Genomic DNA, 21,949 nt, shown 5'->3' with positions numbered 1-21,949 from the left:
TTTCTATCAGTCAGATGACTTTGTTCCAAATGGGCCTGTGATAAATGTTTTTAAAAATACTGTTTTGTTAGCCTGATGTAAATGCTGCTGATATCTTGAATGTGTCATGATTTTTCTCTTGTTCCTGTGCTTTTCCATTCCCGACATATGGCCCCCTCATCCCTGGAGGTAATTCTAAAGGTGATGGTTGAGTTAGCCAACTGGACAGGGTCTTCAACCTTTCTCTATAGGCATCTTGACCAAGCCCAGTTGGCCAAAGGAACTTGTATATACAGGAAAAAGGGTGCCATCTCTCAGGAACAGAGGCATAGTAACAAAATAAAACACAAATACATGTTCGACAGGCCTTCTTTCAGCACGTTCACTAGCTAAAGGATGCTTAAGGTAAATTAATTGTATTCTTGGCAAGTTTACCAGTGCCTAAATCTCCGGCAGCTCGTCTCCAAGGTCCATATGACAACACTTCCATCCTCAGCAGGAAAAGACGAGTGGATAAACTAAGGCTGGCTATTGTAGACAGCACAAAAATACAGTAGGCGGCATATGATCCACCGCGGCACCTTTTTAAGACTCAATAATTCAGCGCACCTTACACATTTTACACATTAATTGGCAGACTTTACACCTGAATCTTGTGCCAAATTTTGGCGTGCAATGTTACATTTATTCTCTTATCCACAAAGCTCCACCTTGTTACCTCTAAGCCAAGCCTTCATCTTGAGCAAGATCCGGGGCATGTATGACAGGTTTTGGTTTATTTTACACAAACTGCACAGAATTCTGGCTCGGTTAGCTTTGTAACTCTTCAGTGTGTGGATCCAATCATTGTGCACACATACTTGTATAACTTCTGCTATTCCAAACTGTTGGGATGTGAATATTGATGTGGATGGTGACCTAAATCCACAGTGTCCTTATGGCATCGTTCCTCAAGGCAGAAGCATAGACGGGATCTCGATGTGCCACTGTTAAAGGTGTCATTCCTGTGACCTTCATCATTGATGGCTCAGAAAATGTCTATCATTAAAACTGTTTTCATGTGTGTGTGATGTCCTATATTCTGGTGGTGTTCCTTTAATACATAGCTATGAAATGGTGATCTGTATCTATCACGTTTCTTCTGCTAGATTGCAGTAAACCAGGGAGGAATCCTGCGTATCAATGTGTATGAACAGCAGCCCTTACAGACGGCCAGAAACCAGCAGCTTTTAGAGACCTCAGAGTGTGGGACCATAAGAGAAGACACAATGCCAGTAACGAATAAATCCTTGGTTGCCAGATCAGCAGCACCAGAAACACAAACCGAAGACCTCTCCACTGGGATGACGGTAATTCCACCACATAGGCTTGCATAGCAAGTATTTTTATTTGTTGATTAAAAAAAATCCTACAGAGATCATGTGCAGGGAGGGGGAAGAGGTGAGCTGTTACATCACCTATCGTGATTGATGGATCATGTGGCATATGTGTTTATACTGTATATAATATGTGTGCGTGATCCTAATCTTCCTAAGCATTGTCTGTGGTGTTCATATGTTAGCAGAAAGTGATCCATAAAGAATGGGGGGGGGGGGGGGGGGCAGTTATTCATCAAACCTTTTTCAACAGATGTTTGTCGAAAAAATGTTAATAAGTTCGACTTCTGTCTTAAGCACTGACAGTGTGTGGAGCTGTAGCGTGGCAACCCCCCCCCATTTTGCAAATTCATGATGAGCGGTAGCATCTGCTACGCCACAAATATAGAACCTGCAGAGGCCGGGGTAATATTTGTGGGGAAGGGCACACAGCGGCACAGCACTACGTGCAGGAGCCTCTTAATGAATCAGGAGTGTCCACTCCAGAACGCCCCTCGTCAGGATTGGCAAGAGAATCGCTTTCCTTCATGAATTACTCAGTTACCATTTTTTGAGGCTCAGTGGGGGCCAGAAAAAAAAATACAAGACTTAACATTTTTTCCTACATCCTTATATTAGAATCATTATTGATTTAAACAAAAGGTCACTTCCTAATGATATGTTCCCTTTAGTTGGCTTTGATCGACTTTGGATTGGTCATTAGTGCATGATTGGAGGGTGTCAGACGTAATGTGGCGAAGCTGCAATACAGTGCACAGCCATTCTGCATAAATGTAACCATACTGGGGGGTCCCAGGAATCGGCGCTCCAGCATACCTGCACATCATACAGTGATGACCTATCCTAAGCAGCGTAAAATCACAGAAAGCTCACTGGACAATAAATGACCATATTGAGTGTGTCTGAGGGACAAGTGTTTTCTGCCATATGTAATGGCAATGTGGGAAAGCTAATTGACAACTAATGTGGCTACCATTGCAGCTTATATATGTTGGCACTCTGAAATAGCAACCTGTATAAATAGATTTGTCATACAGTCACTACTGTCTGCTGGTTAGTACAAGGAAAGTTAGAGAACACCCCCTGTGAGAGCTGACATGGAGGCCATATTGGTTGTCACCCAGAATTTAGGATCAGTTGAACAGAAGACATAGCCTCATGGGAAAGCTATAACGTTACGGCCACACAATGAATGTGCCCTAACTACATGGCTGTGACTGACATTGGGGCAGAGTAAATGTAATAACCTAATAGTATAGATAAATTGCATCTTCATCGTTGGACTTCCCACTCTGATCCTTGGTACTGACTTTAACTGCGTCGCCAGGTGACCATGTTGTGTATGCAGGGGGCTGGGTGACTGCTAATTTCAGTAACTCAGCCAGCCCCCTTCTCTGTCAAGGCTGAGGTGTAGATGTGGTCTGGCTTTAACGGGTTTCAATGAGCAGTCAGCCTGCCCCCTTCACCTGCTGATACAGGAACCGCTGCCCTTTGTCGAGCAGAGGAAATAAAATGGTGGAATGGCTAAATGATGATCAGGGGACCTGGTTTAATTCAAGTATATTAGTAAAACAAGTCATAAGTTGCTCCTTTTTTGTAAAAGGGATTTTGCAAGTAATTTTTCATAAAAGCGTTCTTAGTATATATAACACTATAATGTCACCATCCCACTGGCCCACAAGCCAGCACTGCACCTATGGAGCTGATGAGAGGACAGGACGACATGATCCAGCGATCCTCCTCCATGACTCTGGTCCTGTTTTGCCCCCCCACTCTTCTCAGCAGCCCAAACAACCTTCTGTGGTGGCCTGGACAGGACTTGGCATGCTAACCTCTGTGGTGACACATTCTGTGTGCTTGTGGAGGCACGCTGGGGGTTTCAAGTTGAACATCATCGGAAGTAGACCAAAAAGTGACAGCCATTAGTGAGGAGATCTCGGGAGCCGTACACCGTTTCTAGATTGGTGTAATTTACAACATCATTTTATGCAAATGATTTAGTTTCTTTGGCTGGATAAGAATAGAATCCGGCTCTATATCAAAGCCTTTTTCCATGGAGAAACATCGGGGACAAGTGTGCTGATGTAGTGATTTGAAGGGTGACGCATGGTTAGGATGTTCCTCACGTGCGTAGACCAGAGTCACCTGTCTCCTCAGTAGCAGCCCAGTCACACCGAGAAGAATAGTACAGAGAGGATCCGCTCTCCATGACTGAATTTTAGGGCTGTTTAATATTCATGCGTCACTCATTAGTAATTACCATAGAAAAAGTTAATTATTATATTTCCAGTGCATTTGCTGTAGGCGGCTGATCATATGACAGACGCAGCAGAGTTTGCCGGGGTCACAGTCCGGGTCTCCTGCACACAGACCATCCATTACCTGTTCTTTAGTTAGATTGGTTACCTCCATATCTATTGCTATTATTACAGGGTGCAGTACGGCTTGTGCTATGGATGTTTGTGTGACTTCTTTACTGATTACAGTGTCCGCAGAGAATCCTTGATGTGTGCCCTGTGCTGCACTTGTCAGATAAACATGACCTTTGGATACAGGTCCCATGTGCTCACTGTACCTTTACACTAAACGATTTACCAACGATCACGACCAGCGATACGACCTGGCCGTGATCGTTGGTAAGTCGTTGTGTGGTCGCTGGAGAGCTGTCACACAGACAGCTCTCCAGCGACCAACCATGCCGAAGTCCCCGGGTAACCAGGGTAAACATCGGGTTACTAAGCGCAGGGCCGCGCTTAGTAACCTGATGTTTACCCTGGTTACCATTGTAAATGTAAAAAAAAAAAAACACTACATACTAACATTCTGATGTCTGTCACGTCCCTCGCCGGCGGCTTCCCACACTGACTGTGTCAGTGCCGGCCGTAAAGCACAGCACAGCGGTGACGTCACCGCTGTGCTCTGCTTTTACTTTACGGCCGGCGCTCACAGTCAGTGCGGGAAGCAGACGCCGGGGGACGTGACAGACATCAGAATGTAAGTATGTAGTGTTTTTTTTTTTTTACATTTACAATGGTAACCAGGGTAAACATCAGGTTACTAAGCGCGGCCCTGCGCTTAGTAACCCGATGTTTACCCTGGTTACAAGCGAACACATCGCTGGATCAGCGTCACACACGCCGATCCAGTGATGACAGCGGGAGATCCAGCGACGAAAGAAAGTTCCAAACGATCTGCTACGACGTACGATTCTCAGCGGGGTCCCTGATCGCAGTAGCGTGTCAGACACAGCGAGATCGTAAGTATATCGCTGGAACGTCACGGATCGTGCCGTCGTAGCGATCAAAGTGCCACTGTGAGACGGTACCCTTACTGTAGAAAATATCCAAAATGTTCTACTCTCCTGAGCATAAAACATTGATGTCACTATACTTGGTTTATGAGTTTGGCATATGAATACTTGATTGCCTTATTTTCCCAGCAATATTAAACTTCAGGATTTATTTTCTTTTTCAATTTTATGATTTTGCTGTTTATGTAAGAAGCGCTGAGGTGACACATTGTGGGAAGGCGACAAATGGCTGCAGTTTTAATGCTGTGCCGTAGATTCCCTTTAGGACAATCCTTAAGGATGATTGCCAACTACTGGGTCCGAGAAAGAAAGTAAAGCAATACTCCCCTGCTAGGGTTTTTATGCATACAAAGTGTGAACACTGTAACAAGTCCAGGTCGCTGATTGGCTGCAGTGCCCATATGACGTCTACGGAGGGTGTGGATCCCAGGAAACCAGTGAAGTTTGTAGCTCAAAGTACAGAGGAGTCTGGGTTGTGAATCACCCATGATTAGCACAACTAAGTAGTTGGACAGCCAGTTAGACATTTCTGATCAAACAAGCATGTGACTGCTGCAGCCAGTCACTGGTAGCAGTGGTGATATGCTGGTAGAGAAAGTGGTGACTGGCGGGGGGACGCAGTAGCTGCACAGAGGATCTGCGCAGGAGTATAAAAATATATCTTTTGGTCATGTTGGGTATGCGTTTTTTGAGAAAATATAGTACTGTACCATCTTTTTACGGTTTCAGGAGCTAAAATCGCTGAAAATATAGCGAAAACATTACAAACGAACCAGCTCTGAAAGTCAGTGTAGGTGTGAGAAAATAAAGAATTCATGGTATGCATATATATTTCGCACAAGCATGTATACACTCTAGATCTGCCAAGTCACCACAGCAGCTTTACACGCAGCAGGAGAGTCCTGGGGCCTTCTCTTCATTTCATGGATGATGGAGTTCTTCTGAGCACCGCTGCCATCACTAGACGTCATTTACGTCCATTACCTGGATCTATCATAATACAGTGCAGATATGTGCAGCGATTAACCTAAAACTGACTCGCCAAAAACTTTCAGGTGGACTGGAGGTAGCGAGGCAGCCCTGAAGCATAATATGTTCCTCAACTGCTTCGATATACTAAAATAAAAAGCCTGCATCCAAAATCCCTTTAGGTGATTACACTTTTCTTGTGTTATTGTATTCTCCTTTTTCTGCCTATCACTATTTTTCCTGATGTTTCCTTTCTTTTACTATTGGTAGGAAGAACTTTGCCAAAATGATGGAGGGGGGAGCATCCAAGCTGCCTGGTTCATCAATTACATCCAGACAGTGTGTATCTTATTACTTTCTGAGTGTTACATTAGTCTTATTTTAGAACATTTCGTCTATAGATATCTAATGATTAGTGATGAGTGGAATATACTCGTTACTCGAGATTTCCCGAGCACGCTCGGGGGTCCTCCGAGTATTTAGTGCTCGGAGATTTAGTTTTTATCGCCGTAGCTGAGTGATTTACAGCTACTAGCCAGCTTGATTACATGTGGGGATTCCCTGGCAACCCCCACATGTACTTATGCTGGCTAACAAATGTAAATCATTCAGCTGCGGCGATGAAAACTAAATCTCCAAGCACTAAATACTCGGAGGACCCCCGAGCGTGCTCGGGAAATCTCGAGTAACGAGTATATTCGCTCATCACTACTAATGATCAGTAAAGGGAAGCTGTCACTTGATTCATGCTGCCCAAATAACCACGTGTGTATATCAGGAGATACCTGCCAGTAGCCTGGAGCTGGGTGGGGAGAAGCTTTGGTCACATCGGGCTAGTCGTGTCCAGTCCTATGGACCCCTGATGGCTCCTCAAACTGTTTTCTCTGAGACCCCAGAGCATTTCCAAGTAAAATATAGTTGTCTGCCTGGCTCGGATTTATGCTGCCCATAGTTTGGGCAGCATGAATTAAGAAATGGGTTCTTTTCTTGGCACTGTCCATAGCCTATTTCATGATGTTGATCGCTGCCACGATATTATTATAGTATTCCTTATTAATTGATCTATCTTGAATTTTTACACAGGTTGAAAATAGACCTAGATCCAACAAGTTTGACCTTTCTCCTCTAATTGTACATTTTTTTGTCACTAATTTGGCAATGTTATGTGTATTGAGGAAATCATCCAGCCCTTTATTAAGTGTCTGCCATTACTTCCCCTTGTGGTCGGGCATTCCACAGTCGGACTGCTCTAACTGTAAAGAACCCTTTCCTACTTAGCTGTCTACACCATTAGATTAGATTTACTCACGATTCAATGTGAATTAAAAAAGAACGCCCCAATACTGCTGAAAACTGTGTAAGATAACAATATTCACTTTCTTAGTTTTCCCCGATGTCAGGTACTGACCCTTGGGCTATGCTCAGTGTTAAAGGGACTCTGTCTGCACAGATTGACTGTAGAAACCAAGTACAGACACTCTGTGCACCTTTGGAGTGGCCAAATATTTCCGTGCATCTTTCCACCTACCGGTTTTCCATCTAAATTAACCAGGCTGTTAATCAAAATAAAGGGGGATGAGGGATAGAGGGAAAGCAAGTAGGTGGGAAGGTGCACTTAAGTGTTTGGCCCCGCCATGATGCACCGAGCTCCTGTGCTTGCTATGAACAGTCATTCTGTGCTTGCTATGAACAGTCATTCTGTGCTTGGTATGAACAGTCATTCTGTGCTGATAGACTTTCTTTAAACATTTAAACATTTGACCATGTTAACACTCATGTAATCCATTAGTCACCTTCAGCTTGGCATTGGGAGCCTCAGTGATGACAGGCCCCATTATAAGTCAGTGGGGTACATCAGGCACCATAACTGTGCGCTCTGTGATTGATCTGTAGCTGGTATGATTTCACTTTATATGTTCCTACAAGTACAGTATCTTGTTTCTATAACTTGTCGGGATCTATTCGGAACCATTGACAAAATAAATATATATATATATATATATATATATATATATATATATATATATATAGTCTTTGATTAGCCGTTGCCCAAAGAAGTTATCCACCATTGAAAACTATTGATAATGTTGTAAATAAAATGGAATCAACAATATTCGCCCTTGTTCTGCTCCAGTGTCGCTCTGTCTTCATGTACATGCAGATGGCAGGTGATCGGCTGCAGCGTTTATATGCAGTACTACTGGTATCACTGCTCTTCCATGACAGCTAAGATGCCAGTAGTGTGGTACTTCATGGAATTAACCCCGGGCTTTCCACTTATAGATGAAGACCAGGAGCCCATAGGGAGGGGAGAATAAGGGAGTAGCATTACTTTTGTTGCCTTACTATGTGGACAGTGTATGTAATCTATGCTGTAAGGAACCACATGCAGGTGTAACAATCTCCTCTTTATATTCTGATGTGATTGCTAGTATTAATTATGAGGTACGGTAAAAATAAGTAATTCTTCACCTACAAAATAATAGCAGCTGGGCCTCTGCCAGGTCTCCATAAAGGATGGGCAGTTGGCAGATTATTCTGATCAGTCTCCTCTATTCCAGCAGCAGCACAACCCAACCACAGATATTGTGTGTCCTCAGGCTCCCCCTGACTGGTTCACCACCTACATGGACAGAGTGAGTATTCCAAAGTCTTGGGGGGGCGGGGGGGGGGAATTAAAAAATGTTGACTCTTAGTTTTGGTCCTTTAGTTCATGATGATGATGTAAATGAGTAAACTTTCCAAGAATACTTGTATAGAGATGAAAGTGGTTAATAAAGCAAATAAAATAAACTGTAAGTTAATTTACCTCTTTCTGTAGTTCAAGGAGCAAATTGTGCATGAAACAGTAGAGAAGGTGACACAGCTGATGAGGGATCGGATCTCTCGGAGCCAGGATTGGATGTCAGACAGCAGTTCCCTCTCCGCACCTACTCAGGAACCAGAGCGAGAACCATCTATGGGCTCCTTGTATGACTGGCTCTTGGCTTGTAGTAGCTGCAAGAAACGGATCTTGGGCATACGGTATCAGTGCAGGTGGGTTCATGTTCACCCTCGAGACATTGGATCCTTGAGAGAAGCTGAAGTGAAGCTTGTACCATAAGTATGTAAATTGTAAATGAGCAGTCAGGGGACGACCACCCCAACTGTCCAACAGCACAGAACCCGAAGCTTTTATATTACGCACTGTTAGGATCCAGCAAGATTCCGTCAGATACTCTCTCTGCTGAAGTGTATGTCTGGCCCAGAAACCCCTCAATAAGAACTGGACCATCTTGTTTCATGCTGCCATCAGTGAAGGGGTATCTATGCATGCGTGGCTGTCACTATTGTGGTGTTGTTTTTTTGTTGGGGTTTTTTTTTTTTTTCGGACGTTTCTGAAATTGTTGGCAGGAGCCACACAACCATCCTTTGATTTCAGAGACCACATGACAGGGTCCACTTCTACATCTATCATATATATTCATGGCATACCCTTTGCCTGTGCCTATCCCTGTCACACGACGGTAACCAGCAGTGCAGGATTGTCACAGAATGTTAAGTCTAAGGGTACCGTTACACAAAACGATTTACCAACGATCACGACCAGCGATACGACCTGGCCGTGATCGTTGGTAAGTCGTTGTGTGGTCCCTGGAGAGCTGTCACACAGTCAGCTCTCCAGCGACCAACGAAGCCGAAGTCCCCGGGTAACCAGGGTAAACATCGGGTTACTAAGCGCAGGGCCGCGCTTAGTAACCCGATGTTTACCCTGGTTACCATCGTAAATGTAAAAAAAAGCAAACAGTACATACTCACATTCCGGTGTCCGTCAGGTCCCTCGCCGTCTGCTTCCCGCACTGACTGACTGCCGGCCGTAAAGTGAAAGCAGAGCACAGCGGTGAACTCACCGCTGTGCTCTGCTTTTACTCTGTGGCCGGCAGTCAGTCAGTGCGGGAAGCTGACGGCGAGGGGACAGACACCGGAATGTGAGTATGTACTGTTTGGTTTTTTTTACATTTACGATGGTAACCAGGGTAAACATCGGGTTACTAAGCGCGGCCCTGCGCTTAGTAACCCGATGTTTACCCTGGTTACAAGCGAACGCATTGCTGGATCGGTGTCACACACACCGATCCAGCGATGACAGCGGGAGATCCAGCGACGAAATAAAGTTCCAAACGATCTGCTACGACGTACGATTCTCAGCGGGGTCCCTGATCGCTGCTGCGTGTCAGACACAGTGATATCGTATGGATATCGCTGGAACGTCACGGATCGTGCCGTCGTAGCGACAAAAGTGCCACTGTAAGACGGTACCCTTAGACTATAACAATGTTTCAAATTTTACAACAACTTAGAGGTATTTTCATGAGCGACCCAGCACAAAAAGTGATTTTCCTTTGCTGAATTATGGGAGACGGCACCCCAGTGGGACCCACTTTCAGTTTATTGGTCAGAAATCCCATTTCTGCAACTTCAGTCTCAATATACAGTACCTGCAGAATTTTGGTGAAATTTAAGTCTCTCTATTTGCTGGATGGCAGCAGGAAAATCAGCCTGATAGATTAGTATATTCAGGATCTGAGAGGTAAAGACTCTCCTTAAAGGGAACCTGCACCTGCAGGATAGTAGCGTTCTGAACATTCCTGGCGCCAGCAGTTAGACCCAATGAACTCTATTCCCCCCAGTAATGTTCCGCTTTCAGTCATGGGCCGGCGCCCGGCGCTGGTTCAGTCACCACTCTGTGTACGTATAGATTCAGAACGCTATTAACCTGCAGATTAACCCCATATCTGCAGGTTAATAGCATTTGTTCAGGTGACAGGTTCACTTTAAGTAGCCCCCAAAGCTATAGTGGGGGGACTTTTATGCTAAGCAATATTCCTGGGGAAAAAGGTATGCAGTAGCCTCTCCACATTGGCAGAGAACAGGGTCTGGTATCACCTATGGTCCGATATTTGGAATTTAAATATCAATTTAGGTAATAAAGGAAACTCTATCCTTTTGACCCTCTGTTGGCCTTCGAACAGCCAGCAGTCTCTTAGTTTGCACTGTGAGGGGCAAGAACCCCAAAACAAATTACTTTAAATTGTGTTTTCCGGTTTTGGCTTTATATTTGAAGTCATTTGTCAAGCTCTTTAAAGGGTTTGTCTGGAACTATCCTTAGGATAGGTCATCAATGTCTGATCAGTGGGGGTGCGGCACCCCGCCCCTGATCAGCAGTTCCCAGTGGCCGCAACTGCTCAGTTGCGAAGCTGCACGGTAGAGCTCCATCGACTGAATAGTGGCCGTGGCTGGGTACTGCACATCATCTAATAATAATAATTTTCTTTCTATAGCACCAACATATTCCGCAGCACTTTACATTTTAGAGGGGACTGGTACACACAGTAGACAATACAGCATAACCATAATCACATAAATCAACAGATATAAGAGGAATGAGGGCCCCTGCTCGCAAACTTACAATCTATAGGAAATGGGGGAGACACGAGAGGTGGATGGATCATCTCCCTTTTGATTTGAATACGTGGTGGATGTGCAGTATCGGGCAGCAGTTACTATATAGTCTACAGAGAAATGCTGTCACACCCCCAACGCTCAGACATTTTAGACCTTTCCTAAGAATAGGCCATGAATGTTAGTCTCTGACGACCCCTTTTAAAGGGTCAATATAGACTGCTAGGATTGCTGCCTCCAAAAGATGGCACTATAGAGCTTATTCTCTTCTTTTTCAAGTATTAATATTTATTTTTTGAGAAAATCCATTTTTCCCTTAACCCTTAAAATCATAAATGTTCTTCATTCGAATCCACTTTTCTTTTTTTCCAGCACATGCCCATCATTTAGTATCTGTGAACAGTGTGAGGCCGAGGGCTGTGACCATGACCCCAATCATGTGTTTCTTAAAATGAGAAGACCGGCTGAGCCCTGTGCAGAAGAGCAGCATCCACCTCCTCCTTTCTCTATGGATCAAGTCCGGTAAGAATCTTCACTTCACTTTTCTGACATTGTAGGCCTGGCTCACCCTCATTTTCTTTTCTCTCTTCTGCTGCAGATTTCAGAAGCACATGCACAAAACATTCCTGAAAGCTGAGAAGCAACGTCTGCGAGCGGAGAAGCGGCAGCGCAAGGCGGAGGTGAAAGAGCTGGAGAAACAACTGAAGCTGCATCGTAGAGTCCATCGCTGGCAATCTTTGAGCTCTCCTCCGCCTCCACCTGACAGCCCACAGAGCAGTGCGCTAGTGTAAGAGCCGCACTCATACTCTTCTGTGTTGGGCTCTCGAAATTGTAATGTGTCTGCACCTCTTCTATAACTAGGTCCCTCCACATACAGTCCCCTGCTGATGACAGCTTCTAACATGATATCTGTGACCGTCCGATAGCTCACATCTACCCATCTTGGGTCATTAGTAGTGAAATCATTGATAGCAGCAGCCGGGACACCGCTTCTGAAACTCAGTATGATTGATGGATGTCAAGCAACAATGTGAAATATAGGTTTCGGCAGAGAATTACAGAGAATGTGCCCTCACAAAATTGTCTGTGTTGTAAATGTAATTTTAACATTTTTTGGCAATTTTCTTTCCTTATTAAAAATGTGATTTTTTTTTTTTTTTTTTTTCCTGCAATTTTTACACTGGCCTCCTGGGCTATTTTTTTAAATTTAAGCAATGGCTCATTTTCTGACGATACAATGCTTTTAATGCTATTGGTTGGTTTCCAAACTAATATCTCTGGCGCTTATGTCATATATGATCATTCTATATGTGATGATAATGTATGTGCAATACCTTTATCTTTCATCTTTGTAAATATTCTGCCTCCTGTTGTAATATGAAACTAGAGAAGGCGGTGTTTTGTATCGCCAGTATGATAGTCAGTGACACAGGGTAAGGCACTAATAGTATGCTTGAAATCACAGGGGCATCATACAGGGAGGTCCTAGTGGTCAGATCAGAGAGCTGGGCAAGGTGCAGTAGCCATTACAGATAGTGCACACATCAGTGTAATGTATGGCCAGCGTAAAACGTGTAATGCTCCATTTTACAACCCTAGAAATGACCTTTTTATGAAACTCCCTTGATATGTAGATGTTGGCATATTTAATCATGATGTTCGATTGTCTCCCACTGTGTAGAATTCCTATGGAACCATGCTCCCAGTTCATCCCCACGTTCAGCGCGGTGTTTGTGGATGAAAACCTCCCCGACGGTACACACCTACAGCCTGGGACTAGGTTCATCAAACACTGGAGGATGAAGAACACAGGAAATGTGAAGTGGAATCTGGACACTAAGGTAAAATGTCCAAATCTCATCACCATAACTCATCCTAATGGTAGAACTTTTCAAAAATTTTACAAACATTTTTGCTTCGTTTATGTCATACGTCTGGATTCGTACCCTGTGTTCTGTGGTCAGCATCTCTTTCCGCTGAGCCATAACAGATCCACCTTTGTTTGGGTGTTTTAGTTCTGTGATCTTTTTCTGCTTTGGGTAACTGTTGTTTATCATTTACCCTGTGTGTCTGTCCTATCACCTTTTGAGTGCAGCATTCTATACATTCCCCTACTTGTGTTTTCCGCTGGTGATAGACTTTGTTGGATCCATTCACTTTGCTGTAGTTTGTTAGTTGCAGCTGTTTTGTGGATGATTCCTTTATTCCGTAGGGAATTGTTACTCTAGCGATACAAGGAGATTCAGGGTAAGCCACCGTTGAGTGTGGGCAGAATTGCGTTATCTTAGAGTGCCAACCTCCGCAGTCAGGCAGAGACAGACCAGGGCAGAGGAGGGCTTTTCTTAGTTTGAACAGGGATCTGTCAGGTTCAGGTATTTGTCTCCCTGGTGTGTACGCTACCCGAGTGAACGTGCTGTAGTAGTCATAACCGTTTATAGCAAAATTATGAGACCTAGATGAGCACAGTGGTGGGTGCTTGCAGTAGAGGTGGAAACTTATTAGGCTCTGTTCACATTTTCTTTAGGAATTCATTCATCTGACAGTTTTCATATTATGGACACAGTGCGTCTGGCTCCATTGACTACAATTTGGTTCTTTTTAGCAAAAGGCATCCAGCTATTTGTCCAGCTTTAGATCAGTGTTTACAAGCTCTATAATTTGTTATATAGGTTGAAAAAACCTTGGGTCCATCGAGTTCAACCTTCCTCCACCAGTTACACTACCGTTCAAAAGTTTAGGGTCACTTATTTTTGAAAGAAAAGCACAGTTTTTTTTCCAATGAAGCTAACATTAAATGATTCAGAGATACACTCTATACATTGTTAATGTGGTAAATGACTATTCTAGCTGCAAACGTCTTGTTTGTAATGTAATATCTTCATAGGTGTATACACGGTGTGCAGAATTATTAGGCAAGTTGTATTTTGATCACATGATACTTTCTACACATGTTGTCCTACTCCAAGCTGTTCAGGCTTGAGAGCCAACTACCAATTAAGTAAAGCAGGTGATGTGCATCTCTGTAATGAGGAGGGGTGTTGTCTAATGGCATCAAAACCCTATATAAGGTGTGCTTAATTATTAGTCAACTTCCTTTCCTTTGGCAAAATGGGACAGAAGAGAGATTTGACGGGCTCTGAAAAGTCAAAAAATTGTGAGATGTCTTGCAGAGGGATGCAGCAGTCTTGAAATTGCCAAACTTTTGAAGCGTGATGATCACCGAACAATCAAGCGTTTCATGGCACATAGCCAACAGGGTCGTAAGAATCGTGTTGGGCAAAAAAGGAGCAAAATAACTTCCCATGAATTGAGTAAAATCAAGCGTGAAGATGCCATTAGCCACCAGTTTTGCCATATTTAAGAGCTGCAACGTTACTGGAGTAACAAAAAGCACAAGGTGTGCGATACTCAGGGGCATGGCCAAGGTAAGGAAGGCTGAAAAACGACCACCTTGAACAAGAAACATAAGATAAAATGTCAAGACTGGGCCAAAAAATATCTTAAGACTGACTTTTCAAAGGTTTTATGGACTGATGAAATGAGAGTGACTTTTGATGGGCCAGAGGCTGGATCAGTAAAGGGCAGAGAGCTCCACTCCGACTCAGACGCCAGCAAGGTGGAGGTGGGGTACTGGTATGGGCTGGTATCATCAGAGATGAACTTGTGGGACCTTTTCGGGTTGAGGAAGGAGTGAAGCTCAACTCCCAGACCTACTGCCAGTTTCTGGAAGACAACTTCTTCAAGCAGTGGTACAGGAAGAAGTCGGTATCGTTCAAGAAAAACATGATTTTCATGCAGGACAATGCTCCATCACATGCCTCCAACTACTCCACAGCGTGGCTGGCCAGTAAAGGTCTCAAAGAAGAAAAAAATCATGACATGGCCCCCTTGTTCACCTGATCTGAACCCGATAGAGAACCTGTGGTCCCTCATAAAATGTGAGATCTACAGGGAGGGAAAACAGTACACCTCACGGAACAGTGTCTTGGAGACTGTGGTGACTGCTGCACGCAATGTTGATCGTAAACAAATCAAGCAACTGACAGAATCTATGGATGGAAGGCTGTTAGGTGTCATCATAAAGAAAGGTGGCTATATTGGTCACTAATTTATTGGGGTTTTGTTTTTGCATGTCAGAAATGTTTGTTTCTAAATTTTGTGCAGTTATATTGATTTTTATTAAGTTGCCTAATAATTCTGCACAGTAATAGTTACCTTCACAAACAGATATCTTCCTAAGATAGCCAAATCTAAAAGAACCAACTTCCAAAAATATTAAGCTTTGATATTTATGAGTCTTTTGGGTTGATTGAGAACATAGTTGTTGATCAATAATAAAAATGATCCTCTAAAATACAACTTGCCTAATAATTCTGCACACAGTGTAGAGGCCCATTTCCAACAACCATCACTCCTGTGTTCTTATGGTACTTTGTCTTTGCTAACTGTGTAAGAAGGCTAATGGATGGTTAGAATACCCTTGAAAACCCTTGTGCAAGTATGTTAGCACAGCTGAAAACAGTTTGGCTGATTAGAGAACCTATAAACCTGACCTTCCTTTGAGCTAGTTGAGAATCTGGAGTATTTACATTTGTTGGTTCCATTAAACTCTCAAAATGGCCAGAAAAAAAAGTACTTTCATGTGAAACTCGACAGCCTATTCTTGTTCTTAGAAATGAAGGCTATTCCATGCAAGAAATTGCCAAGAAACTGAAGATTTCCTACAACGGTGTGTACTACTCCCTTCAGTGGAGAGCACAAACGGGCTCTAACCAGAGTAGAAAGAGAAGTGGGAGGCCCTGCTGCACAACTGAGCAACAAGACAAGTACATTGGAGTCTGTAGTTTGAGAAATCGACGCATCACAGGTCCTCAATTGGCAGCTTCATTAAATAGTACACGCAAAACGCCAGTGTCAACGTCTACAGTGAAGAGGCGACTCCGGGATGCTGGCCTTCAGGGCAGAGTGGCAAAGAAAAAGTCATATCTGAGACTGGCTAATAAAAAGAAAAGATTAATACGAGCAAAAGAGCACAGACATTGGACAGAGGAAGATTGGAAAAAAGTGTTATGGACAGACGAATCCAAGTTTGAGGTGTTTGGATCACACAGAAGAATATTTGTGAGACGCAGAACAACTGAAAAGATGCTGGAAGAATGCCTGACGCCATCTGTCAAGCATGGTGGAGGTAATGTGATGGTCTGGCGTTGTTTTGGTGCTAGTAAAGTGGAAGATTTGTACAAGGTAAAAGGGATATTGAATAAGGAAGGCTATCACTCCATTTTGCAGCACCATACCCTGTGGACAGCACTTGATTGGAGCCAATTTCATCCTACAACAGGACAATGACCCAAAGCACACCTCCAAATTATGCAAGAATTATTTAGGGAGGAAGCAGGCAGCTGCTGGTATTCTATCTGTAATGGAGTGGCCAGCGCAATCACCAGATCTCAACCCCATTGAGCTGTTGTGGGAGCAGCTTCACCGTTTGGTACACAAAAAGTGTCCATCAAGCCAAACCAATTTGTGTGAGGGGCTTCTGGAAGCATGGGGTGAAATTTCTCCAGATTACCTCAGCAAATTAACTGCTACCGTAGAATGCCAAAGGTCTGCAATGCTGTAATTGCTGCAAAGGGAGCATTCTTTGACGAAAGGAAAGTTTGAAGGAGAAAATTATTTCAAATAAAAATCTTTTTTTCGACCCTTGTCAATGTCTGGACTAGATTTTCATTTCATTTGGCAACTCATTAGATTAATAAAAGTATGAGTTTTCATGGAAAACACAAAATTGTCTGGGTGACCCGAAACATTTGAACGGTAGTGCATATATTCTCTATCACTAGGTTATCTGTAACCCACAATGTTCTGTGTACTGAAGAAATCATCCAGGCCTTTTTTTAAAAGCTGTTATAGTGTCTGCCATTACTACCTCTCGTGGTCAGCATCCCACATTCTGACTCCTCTTACTGTAAAGAACTTTCCTATTTGACAGCGAGAATCGCCTTTCCTCCACCCATAATTAATGCCCCCTGTTCCTTTGTAAGAACTTGTATGCACTGCGTTCCATTCCTAGGAGCCTGGCCACCTCTGATAACACTGCAGTGGTGGCTGGTAATCTAGGCAACAAATATTCTTGAGAGCTGAGTGAATTTTTCTCATAAGTAAATTGCAAATTTGCTTGTTTTACAAGCAAACCTTAACGAACCTGAGAATAAACCTTAACTGCTGTAGATGTATAATTTAGCAGAGGGAATATAATACAAAGAACAGGAAAAGGTAAATAAATGCTTCTGGAGCTCTTTGCTGCTGAGCCCAAGTAGACTTGCATGCATGTTATTTACATGGTTAGTGCTGGTAAATGTATGTGTCCACCTGGAGTGGGCTGGATTTACCTTTCTAATTGCAGGAAATATGTAAACCTTTGGGTTCCCTTCTGTTCTGTAACATGTCTTCTGCTGAACCTCCTGTTTCCAGATATGTCTTTCCTACTTGGGCCCTGATTCATCACTGTGGTTTCTCCATTTTTCGAGTAATTTGCCTCTTTATTAGTGGGTGGAATATTTGCACCTTATTCTCTTCTTAAGTTTTTTGCCTTTTTTTAAAGGGCTTTTTCTTTTTTGTCTTTTTTCCCATTAAGGTTATATTTTTTGGCAGATCTCTCTCCATTCCATGCATGGAGTAAGGTTTCTGGTGGATTTTTTATTTTAACATCGTAGAAGGATAACATGATGTGTTTTAAATGATTATGCAAGTTTTTGCTGTAGAAAGTCAGAAAAATAAATGTAATTTTTGCTTTTGTGATAAATTCATGAAACACCACATTTGGATTTACCCAAATATCAGAGGTTTACCTTTCCAATATTCAATATCTCACTGATGATTTCATATGTATTAACAGCTAAAGTTCATGTGGGGAAATCTGACTTTATCGTCCTCATCCCGGAAAGAGGCTGCAGTTCCTTCTTTGCTTCCTGGTCAGATGGGCGTCTTGTCTGTCGAATTTGTGGCTCCAGCACTGGAGGGAACTTACACGTCTCACTGGCGCCTGGCACATAAAGGGGAGCAATTTGGACCCCGTATTTGGTGCAGTATCATTGTGGATTCCCTTCCTTGTGCTGAGAACCTTGAAGATCTGGAAAAAGAGATGTCTTCCATTAAGATAAACAACCACATGGAAAAGGAGGCAAGTGTCAGGCAGTAGCCCACAAGCATGTAGAGGGCTTTATTAGACCTGATCACTGCTTTAAGGTTTTTATGTTTTTTTTTAATCTACTGCTTTATCTCTTTATATTCTTTTGTGATATGCAGGAAGGCTGCAGTGGTCATGTTACACAGCAGGTTCGAGGAGGCACAGATAAAGTGATGTTGTCCAGTCACCTGAGGAGCGCACACAGTGACCGGGAGGTGTACATCCCATCTGTAGACCTCCTCACTGCCCAAGTAAGCATATCACTGCTATGGACCTACTGCATATAATGGGACTGTCACTGCCATACTGTCTCATTCTCGGGAAATCCATCATGGCCGTTGCTACCGCTGTCTGTATATTCTCTGATAGCTTTGACGGAAAGCAGGGTCTACTGTTTACCGATTTCACATTGCTGTAAATCACATATATCATTTACTCTTCCTCTGTATTTAGGACCTGCTGTCATTTGAGCTGTTGGATATAAACATCGTACAGGAGCTAGAACGTGTTCCTCACACTACACCCGTTGGTGAGTTTTTCCACTTATGTTATACAGGTGCATCTCACAAAATTAGAATATCATCAAAAAGTTAATTTATTTCAGTTCTTCAATGCAAAAAGTGAAACTCGTATATTATGTGGAAACTTCACACTAGACCTTAAGCACTTTGGATTGTCTGTCTCTCCACTCTTCCTCCAGACTCTGGCACCTTGATTTCCAAGGTCTAGTGTGAAGTTTCCACAATCAGTGATGGTTTGAGGAGCTATGTCATCTGCTGGTATAGGTCCACTGTGTTTTATCAAGACCAAAGTCAGCGCAGCCATTTACCAGGAAATTTTAGGGCACTTCATGCTTCCCTCTGCCGACAAGCTTTTTGGAGATGGAAATTTCATTCTCCAGCGGGACTTGGCACCTGTCCACACTGCCAAAAGTACCAATACCTGGTTTAAATACAACAGTATCACTGTGCTTGATTGGCCAGCAAACTCGTCTGACCTTAACCCCATAGAGAATCTATTGTCAAGAAGAAGAAGAGAGACACCAGACCCAACAATGCAGACGAGCTGAAGGCTGCTATCCAAGCAACCTGGGCTTCCATAACACCTCAGCAGTGCCACGGGCTGATCGCCTCCATGTCACGCCGCATTGATGCAGTAATTGATGCACAAGGAGCCCCGACCAAGTGTTGAGTGCAATTACTGAATTTACATTTCAGTAGGCCAACATTTCGGATTCTAAAATAATTTTTCCAGCTGGTGTGTTAAAGTATTCTAATTTACTGAGATAATGACTTTTGGGTTTTCATTGGCTGTAAACCATAATCATCAACATTAACACTTGAAATAGATCACTCTGTTTGTAATGACTCTATATAATATGAGTTCCACTTTTTGTATTGAAGAACTGAAATAAAATAACTTTATGATGATATCCTAATTTCGTGAGAAGCACTTGTAGAAGGTATTTGGCTGCAAATATTGCTGTTAAATGTGCTATGACAAATAATGTTTTAAAGGGGAATTTGTGTTTTTCATAAGGATGTTACCTGGCATGTGGTCAAATAACCCCTAACTAAAAACTTTTTATCTGAAATGACCACCACCATGAAGTTGACATACAATGTAGAATTCCCATTTGTGGCTACATTCAGACCTCATTTTTAAACGATGTTAAGTTTACATGCCGTGAAAACCTCTTGATATAAATGCTAACTGTAGAGAAATGGCATTAGTACATGTATTCTTTACAATTAAATATGTCCTCAATTGCTCTGATCAGCAGCCTTTTACAATGAAAAAGAAAGTGTGGATTTCTCACAAAGGTCTGAACTTAACCCAAGTACAGTATGTGTGCAGAACAATCATGCAGCAGTGTGATAAAGTTGCTGAAATTTGTCACATTTGTTAAGTTTCGCAAACTACCAAAACATATTTAGGTGTACAGTGGTGCTTGAAATTTTGTGAAGCTTTAAAATGTTCTATATATCTGCATAAATTTGACCTAAAATTACATCCGATTTTCACAGAAGTTGTAAAAGTAGATAGCGTACCAAATAAAAAAAAAAAAAATAACTAAAAAAACTAGACTTTGTAAAAAAAAAAAAAAAAAAAAAAAAGTTTATATTGAGAAAAAATATACACGATCACATTTGTGTGAGTGGCAAAAGTATGTGATATTTTAAGATTAGCAGATAACTTGAAGGTGAAATTAGTCTCTCATCCCATTGATTGAAAACATCAATCAGGTGTGAATTAGTGGCCTGTTATTTTATAAAACAAATATAGATATATCAAATTGTGATCTTCACATCACATGTTTGTGGAACTGTATCATGCCACGAATGAAGGATGTTTTTGAGGACCTCAGAAGAAGTGTTGGAGAATCTCATCAGGTTGGAAAAAGTTGGAAAAGAGGAAATTCAAGATCATGATTACCTTCCTCGAAAATGATCGACCAGCAAAGATCTTTCGAAGAGCAAAGACATGTAATGGCCTCCAAGGTCACAAAGGAGCCAAAGGTAACCTAAGCAACTAAAGGCCTCTCATTTTAGTTAATTTTTCTGAATCCATCGTGAAAGGGACACTAAACAACAACTTTGTGCATGACATGATTCTAAGGAGAAAGCCACTGCTATGCAAAAAGAACATTGCTGCCCATTCGAAGTGTGTTAAAAATCATCTGAGCAAGCCAGAATACTATTGGAATAATGTTTTGAGGACACATGACCAAAGTTGAGATTTTATATTTTACATTATATTTGAAGAAAGAAAAACACTGAATTGCAGCATACAAATTTCACATTATCTGTGAAACACTCTGGTGGTGGTATCATGATTTAGGCTTGATGGTAAAATTACCGTATATACTCGAGTATAAGCCGACACAAGTATAAGCCGAGGCACTTACTTTTGCCACGGAAAACTGGGTAAGCTTATTGACTCGAGTATGAGCCGGGTATGCATTGTCCCCTCATCCCTGTCCTGTTATGCATGGCTCCCTCTTTCCTGTCCTGGTATTATTATTATTTATTATTATTATTTATTGTTATAGCGCCATTTATTCCATGGCGCTTTACAAGTGAGGAGGGGTATACATAATAAAAACAAGTACAATAATCTTGAACAATACAAGTCATAACTGGTACAGTAGGAGAGAGGACCCTGCCCGCGAAGGCTCACAATCTACAAGGGATGGGTGAGAATACAGTAGGTGAGGGTAGAGCTGGTCATGCAGCGGTTTGGTCGATCGGTGGTTACTGCAGGTTGTAGGCTTGTCGGAAGAGGTGAGTCTTCAGATTCTTTTTGAAGGTTTCGATGGTGGGCGAGAGTCTGATGTGTTGTGGTAGAGGGTTCCAGAGTAGGGGTGATACGCGAGAGAAATCTTGTATACGATTGTGGGATGAATGCCTCCCCGTCCCTGCCCCTGTCTACATGCCTCCCCCGTACCTTCGCTGTATGCATGCCTTCCCCGTTCCTTCCCTGTATACATGCATCACCCAGTTCAGTTCCTGTATGCATGCCTCCCCCGTTCAGTCAATGTATGTATGCCTCTCCCTTCCCTGTCCTGGTATGGATGCCTCCCCCCTTTCAGTCCCTGTATGCATGCCTCCCCCGTTCAGTCCCTGTATGCATGCCTCCCCCTTTCAGTCCCTGTATGCATGCCTCCCCCGTTCAGTCCCTGTA

General features: G+C 42.8%; 1 protein-coding gene across 5 annotated transcripts in view; it reads left to right on the top strand.

The window, feature by feature from the left end:
• Positions 1-21,949, top strand: part of NBR1 (NBR1 autophagy cargo receptor) — an 85,336-nt gene that overhangs the window by 48,038 nt on the left and 15,349 nt on the right. Inside the window, exons 6-15 of one of the 5 annotated variants that reach the window (XM_077252033.1) lie at positions 1,128-1,328; positions 5,905-5,973; positions 8,199-8,270; positions 8,456-8,670; positions 11,449-11,598; positions 11,675-11,863; positions 12,758-12,917; positions 17,975-18,259; positions 18,385-18,516; positions 18,719-18,794. In XM_077252033.1, the coding sequence (XP_077108148.1) occupies positions 1,128-1,328; positions 5,905-5,973; positions 8,199-8,270; positions 8,456-8,670; positions 11,449-11,598; positions 11,675-11,863; positions 12,758-12,917; positions 17,975-18,259; positions 18,385-18,516; positions 18,719-18,794 (1,549 nt within the window). Of the gene's footprint in view, positions 1-1,127; positions 1,329-5,904; positions 5,974-8,195; positions 8,271-8,455; positions 8,671-11,448; positions 11,599-11,674; positions 11,864-12,757; positions 12,918-17,974; positions 18,264-18,384; positions 18,517-18,718; positions 18,795-21,949 lie in introns of all 5 variants that reach the window. The other 4 variants (XM_077252031.1, XM_077252032.1, XM_077252035.1 and 1 more) reach the window with 4 other exon arrangements.

Source organism: Ranitomeya variabilis, chromosome 4 (assembly GCF_051348905.1).
Source record: "Ranitomeya variabilis isolate aRanVar5 chromosome 4, aRanVar5.hap1, whole genome shotgun sequence".
NCBI lineage: Eukaryota > Metazoa > Chordata > Amphibia > Anura > Dendrobatidae > Ranitomeya > Ranitomeya variabilis.
The sequence above is the reverse complement of the archived record's forward strand: the minus strand, read 5'-3'. Positions and strand labels throughout refer to the sequence as shown.